The 21,309-nt window shown below is 57.7% G+C and overlaps 1 protein-coding gene across 2 annotated transcripts in view; it reads left to right on the forward strand.

Annotated features, from left to right (window-relative positions):
- The window catches only part of DPP10 (dipeptidyl peptidase like 10), a 184,745-nt gene that overhangs the window by 115,421 nt on the left and 48,015 nt on the right, over positions 1–21,309 (forward strand). For both annotated transcript variants that reach the window (XM_029073455.2, XM_029073464.2), the window contains exons 9-13: positions 3–157; positions 2,061–2,158; positions 5,923–6,046; positions 7,693–7,731; positions 12,054–12,161. In XM_029073455.2, coding sequence (XP_028929288.1) covers positions 3–157; positions 2,061–2,158; positions 5,923–6,046; positions 7,693–7,731; positions 12,054–12,161 — 524 coding nt within the window. The remainder of the gene's footprint in view (positions 1–2; positions 158–2,060; positions 2,159–5,922; positions 6,047–7,692; positions 7,732–12,053; positions 12,162–21,309) is intronic.

Genomic DNA, 21,309 nt, shown 5'->3' on the forward strand with positions numbered 1-21,309 from the left:
AGAGGAAATCCTGCACACCCACGTGGCCCACTGGTGGTCCCAGGACGGAGAGCGTCTGGCCTTCCTCGCCCTCAACGACTCGCTCGTGCCCCGCATGCTCCTCCCGCGCTACACGGGGGGCGTCTACCCCAAGGCCAAGGACTACCCCTATCCTAAGGTAAGGGGCTTCCTTCCGTCCTACTTATTGAGCGCTTCCTGGGCGCAGAGCACTGGACCGAGCCCTTGGGAGAAGACAGTGTAATAATCAGAGAAGCAGCGTGATTCAGTGGAAAGGGTCCGGGCTTGGGAGTCGGAGGTCGCGGGTTCGAATCCCGGCTCCGCCACTCGGCGGCCCGGTGACTTGGGGCAAGTCACCTCACTTCTCTGGGCCTCAGGGACCTCATCTGGAAACCGGGGATGGAGACGGGGACCGTGTCCAACCCGATTTGCTTGCATCCACCTCGGTGCTTAGTACAGGGCCTGGCACACGGTGAGCACTCCACAGATTCACGCAATCGAATGTACTGAGCGCTTACCGTGTGCAGAGCACTGTCCTAAGCGTTAACGACCAAATGATGCTCTGTCATAAACTGCGTGTATGACTTTGGGCGAGTCACTTCACTTCTCCGGGCCCCAGTTCCCTCATCTCTAAAATGGGGATGAAGACTGGGAGCCCCCCGTGGGACGGGGACTGTGTCCCCCACGATTATCTCGTATCTCCCCCGGCGCTTAGCACAGTGCCTGGTACACAGTAAGCACTTGACGGATACCCCAGTCGTCATCATTACTCCGCCTGTGACACTGTTGGTATCGGTCAAGCGCTTACTCTGTGCAGGGCACCGTTCTAAGCGCTGGGGGAGATCCGGGGTCATCGGCTTGTCCCACGTGAGGCTCACGGTCTAAATGCCCATGTTCCAGATGAGGGAACTGAGGCACAGAGAAGTGACCTGCCCGCGGTCACCCAGCTGGCAAGGGGCGGAGCCGGGATTCGAACCCATGACCTCGGACTCCCAAGCCCGGGCTCTTTCCACTGAGCCACGCTGCTTCTCTGCCGAGGAGTTGTGAGCTACACGTGGGACGGGGACTGCGTCCAACCCGATTTGCTCGTATCCTCCACCCCGGCGCTTAATACAGTGCTTGGCACATAGTAAGCGCTGAACGAATACCCCAGTGATTATCATCACCCTGCACGTGAGTGGCATGGCAATACCGTAATAATGGCATTTATTAAGCACTTACTACGTGCCAAGCACTGTTCTAAGCACCGGCGGGGGATCCGAGGTCATCAGCTTGTCCCTCATGGGGCTCCCGGGCTTCATCCCCATTTTCCAGATGAGGGGACTGAGGCCCAGAGGAGTGAAGTGACTGGCCCAAGGCCACCCAGCAGACAACTAACCAACACTATAATTATTATCATTTCTCTGCGTGTGAGTGGCAAACCCCACGTGGGACGGGGCCGGCGTCCCTCCCGATCTCCTCGTCTCCACCCCGGCGCCTGGTACAGTGCCTGGCACCTAGTAAGCGCTCAGTAAATACCCCAATCATCATTACTGCCCTGCCTGTGAGCGCCGAGCCCCACGTGGGACGGGGACAAGCGTCCAGTTCGATCTGCTCATCTCCACCCCAGCGTTTAGCATGGCGCCTAGTAAGCGCTTAAGCGCGGGCTTGGGAGTCAGAGGTCACGGGTTCTAATCCCGGCTCCGCCGCGCGTCAGCTGTGCGACCTTGGGCAAGTCACTTATCTCCTCTGCGCCTCAGTGACCTCATCTGTCAAATGGGGCTTAAAACTGTGAGCCCCACGTGGGACAACCTGATCACCTTGTATCCCCCCGCGCTTAGTACAGCGCTTTGCGCGTAGTAAGCGCTTAACAAAGACCACAGTTTATTTCTTTTATTTAATGAATACCCAAAACATTATCATTACCCTGCACGCGAGTGGAAAACCCCACATGGGACGGGGACGGCGTCCCACCCGATCCCCTCGCCTCCACCCCGGGACGTAGTCCGGGGCCCATCGCCTAGGAAGCGCTCAGCAAATAGCCCAACTGTTGTACCGACTCTCTCCCCCCCCCCCCCCCCCAGGCAGGCCAGGCGAACCCCACGGTGAGGTTATTCGTGGTGAACCTCTACGGACCCACCCACACTCTGGAGCTGGTGCCCCCCGACGCCTTGAAATCGAGGTAGGCCGGTTCGGGAATCCGCCTTCCCCCAACGGGCCGGTCCTCGCCCCGGGGGGTTTCCACGCCCCCCCCAAGAAAGGGTTCCGGTGGGGCGAGGGACCCCCGCGAAACCCAGCGAAGCCTCCCCTCGTCCGCTCATTCGTCCGATCGTATTTCTCGAGCGCTTACTCTGTACTGAGCGCCTGGAAAGGCCGTTTCGGCAACAGATGGAGACCATCCCTGCCCGACGACGGGCTCACGGTCTAGAAGAAGAATAATGACGTTGGCCCAGAGAAGTGAAGTGACTTGCCCGCAGTCACCCAGCTGACAAGTGGCGGAGCCGGGATTCGAACCCAAGACCCCTGACTCCCCAGCCCGGCCTCTTTCCTCGGAGCCGCGCTACTTCTCCCTTAACAAATACCATTATAATTATTATTATTATTATTATTATAAATCCCATTGATTGATTGACTGATGTCCCAGGGGGATGGAAACAAAACAAGTAGACGGGCATCGATAGCATCCAAATAATTGGTTCAGTGGAAAGAGCCCGGGCTTGGGAGTCAGGGGTCATGGGTTCGAATCCCCGCTCTGCCACTTGTCGGCCGGGTGACCGTGGGCGAGTCACTTCACTTCTCTGGGCCTCGGTTCCCTCATCTGGAAAAGGGGGATGAAGACCGGGAGCCTCACGCGGGACGACCCGATGGCCCCGTCTCTCCCCCAGCGCTTAGAACGGTGCTCTGCACAGAGTCAGCGCTTAACGAGTACCAACATTAATACATAGAATTATAGAGCTGGACACATCATCAATAAAATTAATGGAGTAATAAATAATATTTACAAATATACACAAGCGCTGGGGGGAGGGGAAGGGGGAAGAATAGAGGGAAAGGGAGGGCCCCGTCTGGGAAGGCCTCCTGGAGGAGGTGAGCTCGCAGGAGGGCTGTGAAGCGGGGAGGAGTTGATGCTCTGTGCTTAGTGATAAGTCCGCCCAGCGCTTAGAACAGTGCTTAGCACAGAGCGAGCGCTTAACAAAGACCAATCCTATCATTATTAATAATAATAAAATGGAGATGAAGACTGGGAGCCCCCCGTGGGACAGGGTCCGTGTCCAACCTCATCAGCTTGTATCCATCCCAGCGCTTAGTCCGGTGCCTGGCACATAGTAAGCGCTTAACAAATACCAATATCACTGCTGTTATTATTGTTAATTACTATTATCAACGATACTAATAAAATGGAGTGGAAGACCGCGAGCCCCACGTGGGACGGGGACCGTGTCTAACCTCACTAGCCTGTATCTCCCCCAACGCTCAGAACGGTGCCCGACACCTAATAAGCGCTCAACCAATACCATTACTATTATAATCAATAATTAATGATAATAATGTTGGTATTTGTGAAGCGCTTACTACGTGCAGAGCGCTGTTCTAAGCGCCGGGGGAGATCCGGGGTCATCGGGTCGTCCCTCGTGAGGCTCCCGGTCTTCATCCCCATTTTCCAGATGAGGTCACCGAGGCCCAGAGGAGTGAAGCGACTCGCCCACAGTCCCCCGGCTGACGAGTGGCAGAGCCGGGATTCGAACCCATGACCTCTGACTCCAAAACCCGTGCTCTTTCCACTGAGCCACGCTGCTTCTCATAATCATAATCAATGATGCTAAAATGGGGTGAAGCCCATGAGCCCCACCTGGGCCAGGGGCTGTTCCAACGTCGATTAGCTTGTATCCACCCAGCGCTCAGTACGGTGCCCGGCACATAGTAAGCGCTTAACAAATACCATTACTGCTATTATTATTAATGATCGTAAAATGGAATGAAGACCGTGAGCCCCGCGTGGGACGGGGACCGTGTCCAACCTGATGAGCTTGTTTTATAATAATAATAGCGATGATGACGGCATGTGTTAAGCGCTTACTACACGCCGAGCACTGTTTTAAACGCCGGGGGAGATCCGAGGTCATCACGCTGTCCCCCGTGGGGCTCCCGGTCTTCATCCCCATTTGACAGATGAGGGAACTGAGGCCCGGAGAAGTGACTCGCCCCCGGTCACCCGGCTGGCAGGCGACAGAGGCGGGATGAGAACCCGGGATCGTCTCTCTCTATTCCTTGCCTGGTACTTTCCCAGCGCTTCGCACAGTGCTCCGCGCCCGCTCGAGAGCTCCCTTCGTTCGGCGGTATTTAATAATAATGTTGGTATCTGTTAAGCGCTTACTATGTGCCGAGCACCGTTCCAAGCGCTGGGGGAGATACGGGGTCGTCGGGTCGTCCCCCGTGAGGCTCTCGGTCTTCGTCCCCATTTGACAGTCGAGGTCACTGAGGCGCAGAGAAGGTAAGTGACTTGCCCAAAGTCACACAGCTGACAAGCGGCGGAGCCGGGATCAGAACCCGTGACCTCTGACTCCTAAGCCCGTGCTCTTTAACAATAATAATAATGTCGGTATTCGTTAAGCCCTTACTAGGTGCCGAGCACCGTTCTAAGCGCCGGGGGAGAGACGGGGTCATCGGGGCGTCCCACGTGAGGCTCCCAGTCTTCATCCCCATTTGACAGATGAGGGAACCGAGGCCCAGAGAAGGGAAGCGACTCGCCCACGGTCACCCGGCCGACAGGTGGCGGAGCCGGGATTCGAACTCATGACCTCTGACTCCCAAGCCGGGGCTCTTTCCACTGAGCCACGCTGCTGCTATTTACTCATTCGTTCGATCGTATTCAATTGAGCGCTTCCTATGCGCAGAGCACTGTACTAAGCGCTCGGAATGGACAAATCGGTAACAGAGGGAGACGGTCCCTGCCCTCCGACGGGTTTACGGTCCGATCGGGGGAGACGGACGGACGGGAACGATGGCGATCGACAGAGTCGAGGGGAAGAACAGCTCGTAAAAACCGATGGCGACTTAATAGAATCGAGGCGATGTACATCTTATTAACAAAATAAATAGGGTAATGAAAATATATAATGTTGGTACTTGTTAAGCGCTTCCTAGGTGCAGAGCACCGTTCTAAGCGCTGGGGGAGAGACGGGGTCATCGGGTCGTCCCCCGTGAGGCTCACGGTTAATCCCCGTTTTCCAGATGAGGGAACCGAGGCCCGGAGAAGGGAAGCGACTCGCCCACGGTCACCCGGCCGACAGGTGGCGGAGCCGGCATTCGAACCCATGACCTCTGACTCCCAAGCCCGGGCTCTTTCCACTGAGCCGCGCCGCTCCTCTATTCAGTCGAGCGGACGAGCAGTTGAGCGGACGAGTAAGTCGAGCGGACGAGTAGTTGAGCAGACGAGTACTGAGTATTTACTGAGCGCTCACCGTGTGCAGAGCACTGGAGCAAGCGCTCGGAATGGACGATTCGGGCCCCGATAGGGACCGTCCCCGCCCTCCTCCCGGCCTCAAAGAAACTCGGCCGAACGAATGGACCCCGCGCCCTCCGACTCCCAAGCCTCGCCGGCGCTCACGACGGTGCCGGCCGCGTAGCGAGCGCTTAACGGAGAGTCGGCGCTCCGTCGGTCCCGTCGGTGGTGATCGGCAGCGTGAATTGGCACGGGGAAGCAGCGCGGCGCGGCGGGATAGAGCCCGGGCTTCGGAGTCGGAGGTCACGGGTTCGACCCCCGGCCCTGCCGCTTGTCGGCCGGGGGACCGTGGGCGCGTCGCTTCGCTTCTCTGGGCCTCGGTTCCCTCATCTGGAAAATAGGGATTAAAAGTGTGTGAGCTCGGCACCTGGTGAGCGCTTAACAAATACCAACGTTATCATTATTATCATTATCGTCATTATTATTGGCCACCCTCCGCCCAGGGAATATTACATCACCATGGTGAAGTGGGTCAACAACACGAAAACTCTGGTGCGGTGGCTGAACCGGGCCCAGAACCTCTCGATTCTCACCCTCTGCGAGACCACCACGGGAGCCTGTACCAAGGTAAGCGACGCCTCCGCCCCTCCCGATCTTCAGTCGTCGTCGCGTCGGTGTTCGCTAAGCGCCCACTCTGTGCCGGGCACTGTTCTGAGCGCTGGGGGGAGATCGGAAGGTACATCGCCTCGACCCTATTTAGTTGCCATTGTTTTTACGAGATGTTCTTCCCCTCGACTCCGTTGATTGCCATCGTTCTTTCGTTCGTTCGTTCATTCAGTCGCGCTCATTGAGCGCTTACTACGCGCAGAGCACCGGACCGAGCGCTCGGACGGACGGTGTCGGCGACGGACAGGACGGTCCCCGCCGTCCGACGGGCTCGCGGTCCGATCCGGGGAGACGGACGGACGGGAACGACGGCGATAGATGGGGTCGAGGGGAAGGACGTCGCGTGGAGACGATGGCGACCAAATGGAATCGAGGCGATGTACGTTTCATTAACAAAATAAATAGGGTGATGAAAATATCGTTCTCGTCCGTCCGTCTCCCCCGATTAGACCGGGAGCCCCGTCAGACGGCGGGGACGGTCTCTATCTGTCGCCGACCTGTTCGTTCCGAGCGCTTAGTACGGTGCTCTGCACGTAGCAAGCGCTCAATAAATACTATTGAATGAAGGGTCATCAGGTCGTCCCCCGTGGGGCTCCCGGTCTCCAGCCCCATTTTCCAGATGAGGGAACTGAGGCCCAGAGAAGTGAAGCGACTGGCCCACGGTCCCCACGGCTGACACGTGGCGGAGCCGGGATTCGAACCCGTGACCTCGGACTCCCAAGCCCGGGCTCTTGCCACTGAGCCGCGCTGCTCCTCTAGTACAGTGCCTGGCACAGAGGAAGCGCTTAAAAAATACAATTATCATCATCAATTATTATTAAACGACCCCAGGCCTGGGACCTGGGTTCTAATCCCCGCGCTGCCATTGGTCTGCTGTGTGACCTTGGGCAAGTCACTTCACTTCTCTGGGCCTCAGTGACCTCATCTGGAAAATGGGGATTGAGCCCGTGAGCCCGACGGGGGACCGGGATTGGGTCCAACTTGATTTCCCCCGAATCTGTTCCGGTACAGTGCCTGGCACGTGATACTAATAATAATAATAATGATGATGATGATGATGTTGGTATTTGTTAAGCGCTTACTATGTGCCGAGCCCCGTTCTGAGCGCTGGAGTAGACGGAGGGGAATCACGTCGTCCCATGTGGGGCTCGCGGTCTTCGTCCCCGTTTTCCAGACGAGGTCGCTGAGGCCCGGAGAAGTGAAGTGACTCGTCCAAAGGCGCCCGGCTGACAGGCGGCGGAGCCCGGATTAGAACCCGCGCCCTCGGACTCCCGAGCCCGGGCTCTTTCCGCTGAGCCGCGCTGCTTCGCTGTCGGCGCTTCACAAATACCGTCATCCTCAAGTGGGGGAATCGGGATTAAATGACGTCGGTATCCGTTAAGCGCCCACTACGTGCCGACCACCGTTCCGAGCGCCGGGGGAGCCACGGGGGAATCGGGCCGTCCGCCGTGGGGCTCCCGCTCTTCAGCCCCATTTTCCAGATGAGGGAACTGAGGCCCAGAGAAGGGAAGTGACTCGCCCGAAGTCACGCAGCTGATCCCAGGTCCTCCTGCCTCGCAGGCCCGGGCTCGAGCCACAGTAAACGTGTCCCTCTTATTGCGTTTTAGAAATACGAGATGACGTCGGACTCGTGGCTGACCAGACAGGTGAGCGTCCAACCCGCTCGGCTGCCCGGGCCGGGGATGCCGAGGCCGACCCGCCCCCCCCCTTTCTCCGTCCCCCGCGTTTTCCCGGAATTCACGGCCCATCGATAGCTTCCGCCAGGTCGCGGGAAAACCTTGGGCTCGGGGGTCCGAGGGCGTGGGTTCTAATCCCGGCTCCGCCTCCTTGTCTGCCGGGTGACTTGGGGCCAGTCGCTTCACTTCTCCGGCCCTCGGTTCCCTCCTCCGGAAAATGGGGACGAAGCCGGTGAGCCCCAGGTGGGACAACCCGATGACCTCGTATCCCCCCCCCCCCCCCCCCCGGCGCTTAGTACGGCGCTTGGCACCTAGCGAGCGCTTACCGAATACTGTCACCATCATCATCATTGCCGCTCGGATGTCGTGAGCCGGAGTTTGGAATCTACCGGTGGTATGCAGAAGCGGCCTGGCTCAGTGGAAAGAGCGTGGGCTTTGGAGTCGGAGGTCATGAGTTCGAATCCCAGCTCCGCTACTTGTCAACTGTGGGACTGTGGGCGAGTCACTTCACTTCTCTGGGCCTCAGGTCCCTCATCTGGAAAATGGGGACTAAGACTAAGTTGTCCCCCATGCGGGACGACCTGATTCCCCCGGGTCTACCCCAGCGCTTAGAACAGTGCTCTGCACATAGTCAGCGCTTAACAAACACCAACGTTATCATTATTATTATTCATTGCCCGTTTTCTACGGCGGTCGGTCCATCGATCGTATTTATCGAGCGCTTACTGTGTGCAGAGCACCGTGCTAAGCGCTTGGGAGAGGACCGCGGAACAATATAACGGACACGTCCCCCGCCCACAGCGAGCTTCCAATCTAGAAGGGGAGAGACCAAGCGGTTTTAATGGAGGCCATGAGTTCGAATCCCGGCTCGGCCACCCGTCAGCTGGGTGACCGTGGGCGAGTCACGTCACTTCTCTGGGCCTCGGTTCCCTCATCTGGAAAATGGGGATGAAGACCGGGAGCCCCACGGGGGACGACCCGATTCCCCCGTGTCTCCCCCGGCGCTTAGAACGGTGCTCGGCACATGGTGAGCGCTCGACAGGTACCAACATCATTAGGACGGGCCGTCTCCCAGGTCTGAAACGTTGGCCTTCTCCTCGACTCCTCTCTCTCGTCCGACCCGCGTCTTCGACCCGTCACCGGATCCCGTCGGTCCCACCTTCCACTCATCCATTCGTATTTATTGAGCGCCTACCGGGCGCAGAGCGCCGTCCTGAGCGCTTGGAAAGTACAACGCAGCAATAAAGAGGGACGATCCCTGCCCACGCCGGGTTTACCGCGCGACATCGCTACGATCCGCCCTTTCCTCTCCCGCCGGGATGTCGGCCTCGGCCTCCCCGTTGACCTCCCGGCCTCCGGCCTCTCCCCGCTCCGGTCCACACCCGGCTCTGCCGACCGCGTCGTCTTTCGACGAAAACGTTCGGTCCGCGTGTCCCCGCTCCTCAAGACCCCCCGGGGGTCGCCCGGCCCCCTCCGCATCCGACAGGAGCCCGTCGCCGTCGGCTTTCAAGGCGTCCATCGAGTCGCCCCGTCCTCCCCGCCCCGGCCGCTCTCCTCCTCCTCCTCCTCCACCCTGGGCCGCACGCTCCGCTCCTGTCGTGCCGACCTCCTCCCCGCCCCTCCAGCTCCTCCGTCTCCCCGCCGACCCCCGGCCCCCGTCCCGCCCTGGCCTGGACCTCCCTCCCCCTCTATATCCGACGGCCCCCCGCTCTCCCCACCTTCAGAACCCTCCTAAAAAAAAAAAAAACCCCACCTCCTCCCAGAGGCCTTCCCTGACTACGCCCCCCTTTCCCCTGCCCCTTCTCCTTTCCATCTCACCTCTTCCCAGGGAGGAATCCCCGCTCTGCCACGTGTCAGCTGTGAGACTGTGGGCAAGTCATTTCACTTCCTCTATGCCTCAGTTCCCTCATCTGGAAAATGGGGACGGAGACCGGGAGCCCCACGCGGGACAACCCGACGACCCTGTATCTCCCCCAGCGCTTAGAACGGTGCTCTGCACGTAGTGAGCGCTGAACAGATACCCCCATGATTGTCTGTCGCCTTTAAATATTTGACACGCACCCCCATCGCCAGCCCCCCTCCGTTCCAGTGTGCCTACAGTCATTCGGGGGTATTTATTGAGCGCTCACCGAGTGCAGAGCACTGTACTAAGCGCTTGGAATGGACAGTTCGGCAACAGATAGATTCCGTCCCTGCCCGACGACGGGCTCACCCTTTTACCCCGTCATTTGCCCCGTCTGAAATGTAGGTTGTTGTCTGGGTCCCCGTCCACTCCGTAAGCTCCTCGTGGGCAGGGGCCGGGTCTACCAACTCTGTTGCAGTTGAATAATACTAATAATGATATTCGTTAAGCGCTCTGTCAAGCAAAACCTCCTTTCGGCTTCGATGATAAAGAGAATGGCGACGGTATTTGTTAAGCGCCTACTATGCGCCAAGCACTGAGGGGGGATGCGAAGACATCGGGTCGTCCCACGCGGGGCTCACGGTCTTCATCCCCATTTTACAGACGGAGGAACTGAGGCCCGGAGAAGCGATGCGACTTGCCCGAGGTCACCCGGCAGACGAGTGGCAGCGCCGGGATCAGAACCCACCACCTTCTGACTCCCGGGCCCGGGCTCTTTCCACTAAGCCGCGCTGCTTCTATTCGCTCAGTCAGGCAGTCGTAGTTACTGAGCGCTTACCGTATGCGGAGCGCTGTACTAAGCGCTTGGAATGGACAGTTCGGCAACAGATAGAGACGATAGTAATAACAACGTGGGTATCTGTTAAGCGCTCACTATGTGCAGAGCACTGTTCTGAGCGCTGGGGGGATACTAGGTGATCGGGTTGTCCCTCGTGGGGCTCCCGGTCTTCATCCCCATTTTACAGAGGAGGGAACTGAGGCACAGAGCAGTGAAGCGACTGGCCCAAAGTCACCCAGCCGACAAGTGGCGGAGCCGGGATCAGAACCCACGACCTCCGACTCCCAAACCCGGCCTCTTTCCGCTGAGCCACGCTGATCCCCGCCCAGCGGTGGGCTCGCGGTCTAAAAGGGGGAGAGGTGCTTAGCACAGTGCTGCGCACGCAGAGAGCGCTCCGGAAATATCACTGCCGGACTGACCCGTCGGTCCAGTGAAAGCAGGATGGGGTGGGAGGCCGGAGTTCGAGCTCGGCCCGGCTCCGCTCCGAGACCCCGGGCGAGTCGGAGAAACGGGTAGCGGGTAGAACCCGGGCCTGGGAGGCGGGAGGTCGTGGGTTCTAATCCCGGCCCCCGCCGCTCGTCCGCTGTCTGGCCTTGGGTGAGTCACGTCACTCCTCCGTGCCTCGGTTCCCTCGCCTGAAAAATGGGGAGGGAGACTGTGAGCCCCATGTGGGACGGGGACTGTGTCCAACCTGATGACCTCGTGGCGGCGTGGCTCAGTGGCAGGAGCCCGGGCTTCGGAGTCAGAGGTCGTGGGTTCGACTCCCGGCTCTGCCACTTGGCAGCTGGGTGACTGTGGGCGAGTCGCTTCACTTCTCTGGGCCTCATCTGTCAAATGGGGATTAACTGGGAGCCCCGCGGGGGGCAACCCGGTGACCCCGTCTCTCCCCCAGCGCTTAGAGCGGTGCTCGGCACATAGTAGGCGCTGAACGAATGCCAATATCGTTCTTACTATCTACCCCGGCGTTCAGAACAGGGCGTGGCGCATAATAAGCGCTTAACAAACGCCGTTACTAGTCTCCGTGCCTTCTCCGTGCCTCGGTTTTCTCATCGGGCAAGCGGGGATACGATACCTCTGCCAGGATGGAGTGGCGCCATTGGCACGAGGAAAGAGGAAGACCCGTTGAATTCAGGGTCGGGCGGTCAGTGCTCTGGGGCTGGTGGCCGGCCAGCGGGGGCGGGAGGCGACGGGGGCGGAGGGCAACGCCCCGAGGCCGGCGGGCCACAGATGGAGGGGTCGGGTCAAGGGTCGGCGTCCCGAGGCCGGCGGGCGGTCCGCCCGGAGATGGAGGGGCCGGGGTCGGGGGTCAACGCCCCGAGGCCGGCGGGCCGTCCGCCCGGACATGGAGGGGTCGGGTCAAGGGTCAGCATACTGAGGCCGGCGGGCGGCCCGCCCGGAGATGGAGGGACCGGGGTCGGGGGTCAACACCCCGAGGCCGGGGCGGCCCGCCCAGGGTCCAGGGGGACGGAGGGGCCTGTCTACCGCCCCCAGGCCGGTCCCCGACCCTCGGTGTCCCCCCGCCGTGGCCCGCCCCGGGCCGGGAGGGTCCCTCCGGCGGGTCGGGGAACACGGGCCCGAAGCTCTCGCCGCGTGTGACGTTTGCGTGTGCAGAACGAAGAGCCGGTGTTCTCCGGGGACGGACGCACGTTCTTCATGACGGTGCCGGTGAAGCAAGGCGGGAGAGGGGAGTTTCATCACATCGCCATGTTCCGGGTTCAGGTCAGGCTTCGCCCTCCCCCCCCGGCCCCTTACCACCCTCCGCCAACCCGTGTCCGCACCTCCGATTCGGTTGATTTCGATTCGTGTCTGTCTCCCCTCGGGCAGGGAATCTATCATTATCGTTCTTCTGCCCTCTCCCAAGCGCTTAGGACAGTGCTCTGCACTCAGTAAGTGCTCAATAAATACGATTGAATGAATGAATGAGTGCCAGCTCCTTAATAATGTTGGTATCTGTTAAGCGCTTACTATGTGCCGAGCACTGTTCTAAGCGCTGGGGCGGACACCTGGGAATCGGGTCGTCCCACGTGGGGCTCACAGTCTTCAACCCCATTTTACAGATGAGGGAACTGAGGCCCGGAGAAGTGAAGTGACTCGCCCACGGTCACCCAGCTGCCAGTGGCAGAGCTGGGATTCGAACTCCTGACCTCTGACTCCCAAGCCCGGGCTCTTTCCACTGAGACACGCTCCTTGCAGGCAGGGAATGCGTCAGATTATTATTCTGTTGTCCTCTCCCCAGGGCTCGGAACAATGCTTTGCACTCAGTAAGCACCCAGAAAATGATTGAATGAATAAATGAATGAATGAATCAATGAATTAACTAATTCATTGATTCATGTCAGCTTCTGGTGGGCAGGGAATGTGTTGTTTTATTGTTCTACCGTCCTCTCCTAAGCGCTTAGAACAATGCTTTGCGCTCAGTGAGTGCTCAATAAATGCTGTTTCATGAATGAATGAATGGCAGCTCCTTGCAGGCAGGGAATGTGTCAGATTATTGTTCTATCGTCCTCTCCCAAGCGCTTAGAACAGTGCTCTGCACTCATTCATTCAGTAGTATTTATCGAGCGCTTACTATGTGCAGGGCACTGGACTAAGCGCTTGGAATGGACGATTCCGCAACAGATAGAGACCGTCCCCGCCCATCGACGGGCTTACACTGAGGAAGCCCTCAGTAAATATGATTGAATGAATGAATGAATGAATGAATGAATGGCTGGCTGGCAGCATGTTGTGGGCACAGCATGTGTCTGTTGTTCTGTTGTCCTCTCCCAAGCGCTTAGTACAGTGCTTTGCACACAGTAAATGCTTAATAAATACGAATGGGTGAATGAATGAATGAATGTCAGCTCCTTGCAAGCAGAGAATGTGTTGGTTTATTGTTCTATTGTCCTCTCCCAAGTGCTTAGAACAAGGCTTTGTGCTCGATAAATACGGATGGATGGATGGATGGATGGATGGATGGACGGACGGACGGACGGACGGACGGACGGACGGACGGACGGACGGACGGATGAATGAATGTCAGCTCCTTGCACGCAGAGAATGTGTTGGTTTATTGTTCTATTGTCCTCTCCCAAGTAATGATAATAATAATAACGTTGGTATTTGTTAAGCGCTTACTAGGTGCAGAGCACCGTTCTGAGCGCCGGGGGAGATACGGGGTCATCGGGTCGTCCCACGTGAGGCTCACAGTTAATCCCCATTTGACAGATGAGGGAACTGAGGCCCGGAGAAGCGAAGTGACCGGCCCACAGTCCCACAGCTGACAGGAGGCAGAGCCGGAATTCGAACCCATGACCTCTGACTCCCAAGCCCGGGCTCTTTCCAGTGAGCCCCGCTGCTTCCCCAAACGCTTAGAACAATGCTTTGCGCTCAATAAATACGGATGAATGAATGAATGAGTGAATGTCACCTCCTTGTGGGCCGAGAATGGATCGGTTTATTGTTCTTTTGCCCTCTCCCGAGCGCTTAGTACAGTGCTTTGCACTCAGTAAATACGATTGATCGAATGAATGAATATAAGCTCACTGTGGGCAGGGAATGTGTCGGTTTATTGTTGTATCGTCCTCTCCAAGCGCTTAGTACAGTGCTCTGCACACAGTAAGCGCTCAATAAATAAAATGGAATGAATGAATGAATGACTGTCTGAATGGATGCAGCCCTCCCCCCCCTCCACCCCCTCCCCCAGGGACCCCCAGGGACCCCCTTCCTTTGCTTTGGGACAGGGACCAGATGTCACCTAGCGCTTAGCCTAGGGAAGCGGCGCGGCTCAGTGGAAAGAGCCCGGGCTTGGGAGTCAGAGGTCGTGGATTCGAATCCCGGCTCCTGCCGCTTGTCAGCTGTGGGACTGTGGGCGAGTCGCTTCACTTCTCGGCGCGGGGCCTCAGTTCCCTCATCTGTCCAAATGGGGACGAAGACGGGGAGCCCCACGGGGGACGACCCGATTCCCCTGTGTCTCCCCCAGCGCTTAGAACGGTGCTCGGCACGTAGTGAGCGCTTAACAGATACCAACATTAGTATTATCATAGTGCTTGGCACACCATGAGAAGCGGCATGGCTTAGGGGAGAGAGAGCCCGGGCCTGGGAGTCAGAGGAGCTGGGTTCTAATCCCGGCTCCGCCACTTGTCTGCTGTGTGACCTTGGGCGAGCCGCTCCACTTCTCTGGACCTCATCTGGAAAATGGGGATGAAGACGGTGAGCCCCGCGTGGGACAGGGACTGTGTCCAACCTGATTGTCCGGTATCCGCCCCACCGCTTAGTACAGTGCCTGGCATAGTAATTATAATGACATTTGTTAAGCACTTACTGTGTGCCAGACACTGTACTAAGCGCTGGGGTGGATGCAAGCAGATTAGGTTGGACACAGTCCCTGTCCCAGACGGAGCTCACGGTCTTAATCGTCATCTTACAAATGAGGTCACTGAGGCCCAGAGAAGTGAAGCGGCTTGTCCGAGGTCCCAAGGCAGACGTGGTAAGCGCTTAATAAATACCATCATTACTGCTGTTATTATAGTACAGCGTCTGGCACGTGGTCAGCTCTTGACAAATGCCGTAAAATAAATGAATAAATAGATGAGTGAATAAATAAAATCATAATCCTCCTTAGCGACAAGTCACAGCTTAGGGAGATGCAGCGCGGCTCAGCGGCGAGAGCCCGGGCTTGGGAGTGGGAGGTCGTGGGTTCGAATCCCAGTTCTGCCCCTTGTCAGCTGTGTGACTTTGGGCGAGTCACTGCACTTCTCTGGGGCTCAGTGACCTCATCTGGAAAATGGGGGAGGAAGACTGGGAGGCCCACCTGGGGCGACCTGATCACCTCGTGTCCCCCCAGCGCTTAGGATGGTGCTTGGCACACAGGAAGCGCTTAAACAAATATCGCAGTTATCATTATTATTAGCGGCTCAGTTGGCTTTCTCCTCGGTGGCCTCAAGAAATCTCCGTTCCCCGTAGAGCTGGGATTCCTGGGTCAGTACCATGGGCGGGAACACCTCCGGGAGATTTAGAATCATTCCTTAATAATAATAATAACAATTATGTTGGTGTTTGTTAAGCGCTTACTCTGGGCCGAGCACCGTTCTAAGCGCCGGGGTAGATACGGGGTCATCGGGTCGTCCCACGGGAGGCTCACGGTTAATCCCCATTTTCCAGGTGAGGTCACCGAGGCCCGGGGAAGTGAAGTGACTCGCCCGCAGTCACCCAGCCGACAAGGGGCGGGGCCGGGATTCGAACCCATGACCTCTGCCTCCCAAGCCCGGCCTCTTTCCACTGAGCCGCGCTGCTTCTCGTTCAAACCTATTTATTGAGCGCTTACTGTGTGCAGAGCACTGTACTAAACGCTTGGAAAGTCCACTTGGGCAACAGATAGGGAAGCGGCGCGGCTCGGTGGAAAGAGCCCGGGCTTGGGAGTCAGAGGTCATGGGTTCGACTCCCGGCTCCGCCCCTTGTCGGCTGGGGGACTGTGGGCGAGTCACTTGACTTCTCTGGGCCTCGGTTCCCTCACCTGGAAAATGGGGATGGAGACCGGGAGCCTCACGGGGGACCACCTGATGACCCTGTATCCCCCCCCGGCGCTTACGACGGTGCTCTGCACAGAGTAAGCGCTTAACAAATACCAATATTATTAGATAGAGACGATGCCCGCCCAGCAATGGGCTCACGGTCTAGAAGGGGGAGAAAAATCAGACGGAAATGATCCCCCCCGCTCACGGGATGGCACCTGGAGAGTTTCCGGGACGGTCCCGGCGTCGGCTGCGGGACGGAGGGTGAGGCAGAGGGCTTGTCCTTGCCATTCCCGGCCGGGGCGGTGGCTAGCGAGCGGCAGGCCGGGGCTACCGCTCCAAACTCCCCCGTGCCGGGCCGCGGCGGACACTCGAGTTGACCCCGCGGAAGGCGATGGCCAACTGGATTTTTCCCAAGGAAAGCCTGTGGATCCGCTCCCGGGAGGACGGCGGACGGCCGCCCTTCATTCATTCGCCTTTAGTTGGGTGCGGAGCGCCGTACCGAGCGCTTGGGAGAGCGACGTGCAGAGCACTGTACTGAGCACTGGGAACGTACAGTTCAGCAGCAGGTAAAGACGATCCCTGCCCAATGAGGGGCTCGCGTGACCGCAGCGTTGGTTAGAGGAGCAGCGCGGCTCAGCGGAAAGAGGCCGGGCTCGGGAGCCAGAGGTCATGGGTTCGAATGCCGGCTCTGCCACCCGTCAGCTGGGTGACCGTGGGCGGGTCCCTTCACTTCTCTGGGCCTCAGTTCCCTCATTTGGAAAATGGGGGTGAAGACCGGGAGCCTCAGGTGGGAGGACCTGGTTACCCCGTAAGTACTCCACCGCTTAGAACAGTGCTCTGCACACAGTAGGCGCTTAACAAATACCAACCTTAATATTACTGTACAATTCCAGCGTGGCACAGTGGAAAGAGCCCGGGCTTGGGAGTCAGAGGTCATGGGTTCGAATCCCGGCTCTGCCACTTGTCCGCTGGGTGACCGTGGGCGAGTCACTTCACTTCTCTGGGCCTCAGTGACCTCATCTGTAAAATGGGGATCAACGGTGAGCCTCACGTGGGACGACCTGATCACCCTGTATCTCCCCCAGTGCTTAGAAAAGTGCTCTGCACATTCATTCAATAGTATTTATTGAGCGCCTACTATGTGCAGAGCACTGGACTGAGCGCTTGGAATGAACAAGTCGGCAACAGATAGAGACGGTCCCTGCCCTTGGACGGGCTTATAGTAAGCGCTTAACAAATACCAACATTATTATTATTACGCAAGCACTCACTACAGTGCTTGTCACATAGTAAGTGCTTAACAAATACCAACTTTATTATCATCATTATTATTATTATTATTATTAATTGGAGCGGATGAGAAACTGACCACAGAAATGGGCTTGGGATTTCGGCTAATTCGGAAATCTGGGCAAACCAGATTTGTAATAATGTTTAATGTTGGTATCTGTTAAGCGCTTACTATGTGCCGAGCACCGTTCTAAGCGCTGGGGTAGACACAGGGGAATCGGATCGTCCCACGTGGGGCTCACGGTCTTAATCCCCATTTTCCAGATGAGGGAACCGAGGCCCAGAGAAGTGAAGTGACCTGCCCACGGTCACACAGCCGACAAGTGGCAGAGCTGGGATTCGAACTCATGACCTCTGACTCCAAAGCCCGTGCTCTTTTCACTGAGCCACGCTGCTGCTTTGTAATAACAACAACAATAACAATAATAATAATGGTATTTGTTAAGCGCTTACTCTGTGCCAAGCCCTATGCCAAGCACTGGGGTGGATACAAGCAAATCGGGTTAGATGCTGTCCGTCCCCCACGAGGCTCCCAGTCTTCATCCCCATTTTCCAGATGAGGTCACTGAGGCCCAGAGAAGTGAAGTCACTCGCCCACTGCTCTACACGCAGCAGCCTGTAGGCTCCTTGAAGGCGTAATAACAACCGTGGTGGGATTCGTCACGTCCCTACCATCTTATTATTATTACCGTTGCATTTGTTAAGCGCTTACTACGTGCCAGGCACCCTACTAAGCGCTGGGCTGGATACAAGCAAAGCGGGTTGGACAGAGTCCCTGTCCCTCGTGGGGCTCGCCGTCTCATTCCCATTTGACAGATGAGGGAACTGAGGCCCGGAGAAGTGAAGTGACTTGCCCCAGGTCACACAGCAGACCAAGTGGCGGAGGCGGGATTAGAACCCATGACTTTCTGATTCCCAAACCCAGGCTCTAATAAGAATAATGATAATGTCGGTGTTTGTTAAGCGCTCACTACGTGCCGAGCGCCGTTCTAAGCGCTGGGGGAGATCCGGGGTCATCCGGTCGTCCCCCGGGAGGCTCTCGGTCTTCATCCCCATTTTCCAGATGAGGGAACTGAGGCCCGGAGAAGTGAAGTGACTTGCCCACGGTCACACAGCTGACAGGTGGCAGAGCCGGGCCATGCTGTTAGGTGCCAAGGACTGGGGTAGAGCCAACATAATGCCAATAATGGCAATTGTTAAGTGCTTACTATGTGCCAGGCACTGTACTAAGCGCTGGGGTGGATACAAGCGACTCGGGTTGGACTCAGTCCCTGTCCCGCACGGGGGAGAGGTCACGCCTACTAACTCAACCGCGCTCTTGTCTTTGAAGAGAAACAGGAGGGTCTAGCGGGTAGAGACCGGGCCTTGGTATTCGGAAGACCTGGGTTCGAATCCGGCTCCGCCACTTGTCTGCTGGGTGACCTTGGGTCAGTCACTTCACTTCCTTCTTAAGCACTTATTCATTCATTCATTCATTCAATAGTATTTATTGAGCGCTCACTATGTGCAGAGCACCGGACCGAGCGCTCGGGACGAACGAGTCGGCGACAGATAGAGACGGTCCCCGCCGTCCGACGGGCTCACGGTCCGATCGGGGGAGACGGACGGACGAGAACGACGGCGATAGATAGAGTCGAGGGGAAGGACGTCTCGTAAAAACCGATGGTGACTAAATAGAATCGAGGCGACGTACATTTCATTAACAAAATAAATAGGGCGACGGGAATATATACAGTCGAGCGGACGAGTACGGTGCCGTGGGGATGGGAAGGCAGAGGTGGAGGAGCGGAGGGAGAAGGGGAAAAAGAGGGTTTAGCTGCGGAGAGATAAAGGGGGGATGGCGGAGGGAGTAGAGGGAGAAGAGGAGCTCGGTCTGGGAAGGCCTCTCGGAGGACGTGAGTTTTAAGTAGGGTTTCGAAGAGGGGAAGAGAATCGGTTTGGCGGAGGTGAGGAGGGAGCGTTCCGGGACCGCGGGAGGACGCGACCCGGGGGTCGACGGCGGGACGGGCGAGACCGGGGGACGGCGAGGAGGCGGGCGGCGGAGGAGCGGAGCGGGCGGGGTGGGCGGGAGAAAGAGAGAAGGGAGGAGAGGTAGGAAGGGGCGAGGTGACGGAGAGCCTCGAAGCCTAGAGTGAGGAGTTTCTGTTTGGAGCGGAGGTCGACGGGCCACCACCGGAGGTGTTTAAGAAGGGAAGTGACGGGCCCAGAGCGTTTCTGCGGGAAGACGAGCCGGGCGGCGGAGCGAAGGATAGACCGGAGCGGGGCGAGAGAGGACGGAGGGAGGTCGGAGAGGAGGCCGACACGGTAGTCTAGCCGGGATATCACGAGAGCCCGTAGCGGTAAGGTAGCCGTCCGGGTGGAGAGGAGAGGGCGGATCTCGGCGATATCGGAAAGGTGAGACCGGCGGGTCTCGGTAACGGATAGGACGCGTGGGGTGAACGAGAGGGACGAGTCGAGGACGACGCCGAGATCGCGGGCCCGAGAGACGGGAAGGACGGTCGCGCCGTCCACGGCGATAGAGAAGTCCGGGAGAGGACCGGGTTCGGGAGGGAAGACGAGGGGCTCGGTCTCGCTCACGTCGAGTTTCAGGCGGCGGGCCGACGTCCGGGCGGAGACGTCCCGGAGGCGGGAGGAGACGCGAGCCCGAAGGGAGGGGGAGAGGACGGGGGCGGAGATGCAGAACCGCGTGTCATCTGCGTAGGGACGGTAGGCGAAGCCGTGAGAGCGGATGAGTTCACCGAGGGAGTCACTTCACTTCTCCGGGCCTCAGTTCCCTCATCTGTAAAATGGGGGTGAAGCCTGTGAGCCCCACGTGGGACAACCTGATCCCCTTGTATCCCCCGGCGCTCAGAACAGTGCTCTGCACATAGTAAGCGCTTAACAAATACAGATACTACCATTTTCCTTGGGTCTCAGCTACCTCACCTGTAAGATGGGGACGAAGACTGTGAGCCCCAAGTGGGCAGGGATTGTGTCCAACCCGATTTGCTTGTAATAATAATGATAATAATAATCATCATCCATTCATTCAATAGTATTTATTGAGCGCTTACTATGTGCAGAGCACTGGACTAAGCGCTTGGAATGGACAAGTCGGCAACAGATAGAGACGGTCCAGTAATGGTATTTGTTAAGCACTTACTATGTGCCAAGCACCGGGTATTCACCCCGGAGCTTGGTGATAATAATAATAACGTTGGTATTTGTTAAGCGCTTCCTACGTGCAGAACACTGTTCTAAGCGCTGGGGGAGAGACAGGGTCATCGGGTCGTCCCACGTGAGGCTCCCGGTCTTCATCCCCATTTGACAGATGAGGTCACTGAGGCCCAGAGAAGTGAAGTGACTCGCCCACAGTCACCCAGCTGACCAGCGGCAGAGCCGGGATTCGAACCCATGACTTCTGACTCCCAAGCCCGGGCTCTTTCCATTGAGCGAATATGACAGTTATCATTATGTGGTCTGCGCACGGTAGTTTCTCGCTGGGTATGTCCGATCGGTTGATTGAGCAATCCTTGGTATTAACTGAGCACTTACTGTGTGCAGAACACTGTACTGAGCGCTTGGGAGAGTAAAGTCTAACAATATAACAGACACGTTCCCTGCCCACAACACGCTTACAGTCTAGAGAGAAGCTTACAGTCACGAGAAGCAGCGTGGCTCAGCGGCAAGAGCCCCGGCTTGGGAGTCAGAGGGTCCTGGGTTCGAATCCCGGCTCCGCCACTTGTCTGCTGTGTGACCTTGGCCAAGTCACTTCATTTCTCTGGGCTTCAGTTGCCTCATCTGCAAAATGGGGTTGAAGGCTGTGAGCCCCACGGGGCACAACCCGATGACCCTCTGTCTACCTCAGCGCTTAGAATAGCGCTTGGCACACAGTAAGCGCTTATCAAATACCATAACGAAAACCGTAATTATTGTGGGGGGCGGGGGGGGTTGATGGATGGATTGATGGGGGGGGTCGGGGGTGGAAACCCAGTAGAGTCACGGACCTGGAATGGGGGGTACCGGGCGGAGGAGTGGGGGAAGAAAACCCCCACCCCGTCAGCGGCCGTCTGAGCTGGCTGCCGAAACCTCATGTTTTTTTT

The sequence above is a fragment of the Ornithorhynchus anatinus genome, chromosome 1, assembly GCF_004115215.2.
Source record: "Ornithorhynchus anatinus isolate Pmale09 chromosome 1, mOrnAna1.pri.v4, whole genome shotgun sequence".
In the NCBI taxonomy this organism is placed as follows: Eukaryota; Metazoa; Chordata; class Mammalia; order Monotremata; family Ornithorhynchidae; genus Ornithorhynchus; species Ornithorhynchus anatinus.